This window comes from Alexandromys fortis, unplaced genomic scaffold, assembly GCF_014885135.2.
Source record: "Alexandromys fortis isolate MF-2015 unplaced genomic scaffold, M_Fortis_MF-2015_v1.1 scaffold_24, whole genome shotgun sequence".
NCBI classification, from domain to species: Eukaryota; Metazoa; Chordata; class Mammalia; order Rodentia; family Cricetidae; genus Alexandromys; species Alexandromys fortis.
The window spans coordinates 7,015,054-7,021,053 of NW_026067906.1; the positions used below are offsets into that span (position 1 = coordinate 7,015,054).

At 37.8% G+C, this 6,000-nt stretch overlaps 1 protein-coding gene across 4 annotated transcripts in view; it reads right to left on the minus strand.

Annotated features, from left to right (window-relative positions):
• The window catches only part of Mettl25 (methyltransferase like 25), a 101,429-nt gene that overhangs the window by 86,796 nt on the left and 8,633 nt on the right, over positions 1–6,000 (minus strand). For all 4 annotated transcript variants that reach the window (XR_007590614.1, XM_050135446.1, XM_050135447.1 and 1 more), the window contains exons 2-3: positions 4,658–4,822; positions 2,057–2,163 (exon numbers count right to left, since the gene is read on the minus strand). Coding sequence is in view for 3 of the 4 variants with exons in the window: in XM_050135446.1 (XP_049991403.1) it covers positions 2,057–2,163; positions 4,658–4,822 (272 nt within the window). In the remaining variant the exon portion in view is untranslated. The remainder of the gene's footprint in view (positions 1–2,056; positions 2,164–4,657; positions 4,823–6,000) is intronic.

Genomic DNA, 6,000 nt, shown 5'->3' on the forward strand with positions numbered 1-6,000 from the left:
AAGCCACCAATAATCAAAGCACATGGAACCAGAAACCGGTTCCTCAGTAGTTTGACTTGTCAATCTAAATTAACAAAGTCTGAGTTCAACAAGAGGCAATGCTTCAATACATAAGGTGGAGTGTAATCATGAAAAAGCTACCTGATGTCAGTTTTGGGCTGCCATAAGCACACACCCATATCTACACATCACACATGCGTGTGTGTATATGCGTACACACACAGAGGCACATGGCAAACAATACACATGCAAAAATGAATTAACATAAAACAATAATCAAAACAGTTTAGTAGTAATGTAGAAATAGACATAAATCATGGGGAAAGATTCTACAAACCTCTTCTTAAATCATCAACAGATTTTAGACAAGTCTGTCTAAAGATATGTCTAAAGTCATATCTAAAGATATGCCCAAGGATAAAATATTTTCAATAAATAATACTGTGGTAACTGGGTGGCTAAATGAACTCCACTCTGTGTGTCACAGAGGAAACAAATATTAATTAAAAGTGGACCACAGATCTCAATGTTATAGTAAAAATAATATACTTTGGAAGAAAATATGAAAAAAATCTTTGTGATCTAGGGATAGGAAAGATTTCGTATACAGAACACAAAGTATGAACAACAAAACAAAACCTATTTCATTCAAAATAAAGCTGTTGCTATTTAAAATAGACAGTTTAAACTTAGAAGATATATTTTTAAATTTGTGTTGTTTTTATTTAATTATTCATGTGTAAATGTGTATATGTCTAAGTATATATGTTTGTGCACATACACACGCAAGCCACAGAACAATATAGGACATGGGATTTCTTGTACCTCCTTCCACCCAGACATTTAACTCAGATCATCAGGCTTGGAGGTAAACAGCTTTATCTGCTGAATCTTCTTGCCAGCCTTTACGGATTTAAAATACAGAGCTGAAAGGAGTAGAGAGCAGGCTAACAGGCCTCCACCAGAGCTGAGGAGCTACTCATTTTCTTAAAGGGCTAGGTAGCTCCACAACCCCAGCTTTGCTGCCTCGATATACATCTCTCTCTTAGACTGACTCCACTTGCTGTGTGCAGTCCTTCCTTGGCAGTGCCACAGTTCTGACACCCCAACATCTTGGGTTGTCCACAGTAACCCAGACTTCATCTTTATAAAGGCTTTTTCACATTAGCTCATGAGGACTTTGACTCTGTCACATGCTGCCAGATCTCAGTGCTCCCTGATATCAAGGAAGAAAGCATGAAATCTTGAGAACCTTATGTCTCCAAAACCAGTACCACATGGACAACACTGTCAATTTAAGTGTTCAAGGCTCAGGATGGAAGCTGCTCCCATCTGAAGCACAGCTTCAATTGCTTCTATATACCAAAGACGGTGGCTTTCCTTGGTATTTGCCTTCCAGGGACAGGAAACCCCTCTGACTCTTTTCCTAAGTTTGAGCTAGAGTGTATGGAGTCTTGCCTTCTAGGCATCGTGATGACTACTGATCTGTCAACTTGACTACATCCATAATTAACTAAAACCCCAAAATAGAGGGGCACACCTGTGTGGGATTTTTGCTTAATTTGAAGTGGGAAGCTACACTTCTAATCGGATATTTGAGATGGAAAGACACAATCCAGGTCATTTGGTGTAAAGACCCACCTGTAATCTGAGCCACGCCTTCTGCTCAACTAGGCTCCACCTCCCAAAGTTGCCCTAACCTCCACTTTCAGCACAGCCAACTGAGGACCAAGTGTTCAGATACAGGAGCCTGTGGGTGGCATCTCACATTCAAACCACGCGGGTTTACTTAGTGTTTCATATCAATACAAATGCATAGAGTTATGAAGGGCAGTAATAGAGTAAACAGCGTCATCTTACTCTAGTTTGGTGTAGTGTAGTGGCAGATCTCTCAATGGAGATTTGAGCACTGAATGTGATCTCTTTGGCGAGTAAAATAAACACTAGGAGGAAAGCTGAAAGAAGGGCATGAACCGCAGTCCAATAGAAGTAAAAGTAGAAAATGAAATCAGAGCGATACCAAAAGTGGACAATACTCACAAGGAAATCTTCTCACCTGCTTTAAAGCACAGTAATCAGCAATACTGCAGATCAGCTCTGCCATTGCCTGAACCTCATGAGATTTTTTTGTGTTCATAAACTGAATTGCCTTCACATTTTCACCTGAATGAAAACAGAGAAAATTAAAATACTGTTACTAAGGGGAATTTTAATGAGTTGTCACCTGATATTCACAGGTTTTTAAATCAATATTAAAATAGCATAAATTCTATTATGATATCTATGGGATTTCTATTAGTTTAACAGTTATGATTCAGATAGAATAAAATAAAACATCTGCAGATAATTAAAATCATTCCTTGATATAACAAGTAGTTAATTATATTTGAGAAAACTGTACTACAAAAACCTGTTTCATCAAAGAACAGCTTTAAGAGAGTGAGAAGTAACAACGTGGAAATAGACATCCCTGAAGAATACACGCATAAAGATAAAACCAACTCCTATACACCAATAAGAAAAACGTTACCCAATCCAGAGAAGACGAATGAGCCACTTTACCACCTGCACTGTCCAAAGCAGTAGCTACCAACAACATGATTATTTACACTTAACATTACCAAAGTCAAAATACAAATTAAACTTCCAAAGCTATACTAGGCACATTTCAAGAGGTTAACAGCCACATGTGACTGTTTTCTACTTGATAGTGTATAGCACCAGAGAAGATTCTACAGCACAGCACTTTAGAGTATACACTGTATTTTATGGAATAAAAGCACATCTAACAAAGTATTCAACATAATCAGACATGTGGGAATTGGATAGTGGCAAGCTGAAATTTAGGGCTGGGTTAGAAATGAATAAATCTACTATAGCATGGCAGTATTTACTTGTGACATGTCTGCTTGTAGGCCAAGCTTCTTTCCTCTTTGATGGGAAAATGTAAAAACCTTACTAATAAAGTCTTTCCAGGAGTATATGTTTATTATACAGTGGCATTCTGTTGACAGATACCTGCCCAGAAAAGAAAAGTGAGAGACTCCAGGATGGGGAGGAGCTTCCCTCCACACACAGCTGTCAATAGCTTGTATCCCTACTCTGCCTTGTACTGGCACAGGACAACATCCATCCAGACTTGGTGATGGCTTTATGTTTGTATATGCTGTACTTTCTCTTTGATACTCAACGTACAGTCCTTGAATTTTAGAAGGCGGATAGAAGGCCAGGCTTCACTCAGCTGAGGCCAGTTAGAAACAGCTGGCACTGGATACAATGCCAGAAGCAAGGTTGCTGATGAATTCAATTACAGCCAGAATGCCCTTCCCAGAGCCACGATTTCCCAAAATCCTCTGTTTTGCTCCAGGAAAAATATAGTAAAATAATTTTCATTAAAATACTTAGAGATAAAGGAAACAACAACAATGAAAAAAATGGAAGAACGGGGATAAGCTCCCTTTACAATGAAGGGTTCTGAGGATCCACTTTTGCCAGCAAACACTAAGTACGCACTTCTTAGCGAGGTTCATGAAAACGAAATCCTTTAATTAGCGTATCAGTTAAAAGTTAAAAGCTGAATGTAATCATGGGGAAATAATCCAGCAAACCTCCCTACATGCAGCAACTCATCAGTGTCAGCAGAAACAATAAGATGAAAGAAGAAAAAGGAAACAAATCTGCTTCGATTGTCCGACACCCACATGGCAGCTCACAGCTGCTCAAAACTAGCTTCAGAGGCCCTCTTCTGACCTCTGTGTGCAACATGCACACACCTGTACACCAGCAAGCAGGCAAACAAACACTCATACACATAAAATGAATCTAAAAACTTTTTTAAGAAAAAAAGGAGCTATAAATAATTTCTGCAATACTAAAACAAATTTGAATACAGTCTGCTAGTAGATAATGTTCCTAAACCCAAGGTAAAGTCCTGGATGAACCAGCACGCTACAGAATAAGTAGGAGTATATCCTGGTTCTTAGGGATACGTGTTAAAACACTTGCAGGTAATGCGGTATCTGTGACTGATGGTCAAAGGATCCAGGTTTTTAAAAATGTATTTGTGGAGGTGCTTACAGCAAAGAGGTAGGATTTTAACACGGCAAATTTAGATCAAAAGTATCCAGGGTCACTGTAGTATTCAAACAATGTTTCTGTAAGTTTAGAGCTTTCTAAAAAAAAAAAAGAAAGAAAGAAAGAAAGAAAGAAAGAAAGAAAGAAAGAAAGAAAGAAAGGAGAGAGTTGGTGAAACAAAGAGAATCAAACAAGATAACAGACAGTAAGGATCTTGGTTTCCAAGCAACCACCATCCACATTCCTCATATTCTTCCTAAAGAACCAGTTAGAGAGACAATTATCTAAGTGCAATAAAAACTAATGCAAGGATTTTGACATCTGTAGTAGCAGAATTCATACAAGTTAGAGAGTTTGGAACTAACTGTGGTAAAGACACCCAGGGACTAATGTAGCGGAAAGCACAAAGAACCGTATGTGCTCTTAATACAGGATAAGAAAACCTGTCCTCAATATGAGCTGACTTACCAGTGCTCGTAATATCCAGCAACAAGCAAAGACTGTAACGGATAGATGTACACATGAGCCATGTACTACTCTTAAGTACCTCTAAGGCTTAAGCCTACATCACAATCACACATACCAGTTCTCTGTTCTTTATTTACTCGAAGGGCTGTAAGCAGCTGCTCAAAAGGAGTGCACAGCCCCAAGCTTTGCACAGAGTAGTGTTTGACGGCCCAAGCAAAGGCTTCCACGTTCAACAGCTTCCGAGATGTTTCACAAAATACTTTGGGGAGATCAACAAAACCTGAAAAATCGGAGAGAAAAGGAAGATATCGAAACTGTTTGAGATCTTAAAACAGCAAATGAACCCTGGGGATTTTACAGCAACTTACAAGATCTTAACTTTAGATTTTGTCAGTATCTCTAATAGCTCCCTTGCATTTGTTATTTAAATTATTGACCTCTGCAAAACCTGGGTTTAGCGTTTTCTCCATCATGTCTGTAAGGATCAAATTAAAATTTGGTCTTTATGTTTTCCAGGAGCAAAAACAGCAGCTGTTTCCAGTCTGAAGAGTAACGTAGTTGTTTAACTCATGAGCTCTCTTTCCGACCTTCAACTGTGCATTTCAAGGTGCTAGTCTTTGCAACGCTGTTATTCCTTATTCCTGTGGAACAGTACTGCACAGTCTTACTCTTCCATTGTTAAGGGACAACAATTTATTTCTAAGGTTTTCATTCCAATTTGTTCAAAGTGGTTCATAAACCTCAATGGATAGAGCAGTCCAAGTGAGCCCATTCATTAGAACTATTTTTAAAAATGAAATCAACATGTAACAAAATAAAAGCAATCTCACAAAACCAACAAATTCAGTTGTTAAACCACATGTGTAAAGCACTTACTTAGGGGCAGCATAAAATCTAGAGAACAACATTGATTTTACCAAGACCAAACAAACATCATAATTAATGCCATGACATCTTGTCTAGCATAGTTGATACTCACATCTACTTTTTAAAATGTCCACTTAATCACAATGAAAACTGTTGCTCTCTGACAAAACTAAAAACAATGTAACTAATGAATGTATTCAAATTCTAAATAAAATTATATGCATCTGCTCCTATTCTTTTAAAACAAGCATCCCATAAGTTTGAGTATGTTGTTTCTTTATTTTCATTGAATTCAAGGAAGACTTGAATTTCTTTCTTTATTTCTTCCTTAATCCAGGTATGGTTCAGTAGTTGACTGTTCAGTTTCCATGAGTTTGTAGGATTTCTGGGGGTAGCACTGTTGTTGAATTCTAACTTTAATCCATGGTGATCTGATAAGACACAGGTGGTTACTAATATTTTTTTCTAACTGTGGAAGTTTGCTTTATTACCGAGTATGTGGTCAATTTTCGAGAAGGTTCCATGAGCTGCAGAGAAGAAGGTATATTCTTTCCTATTTGGGTGGAATATTCTATAAATGTCTGTTAAGTC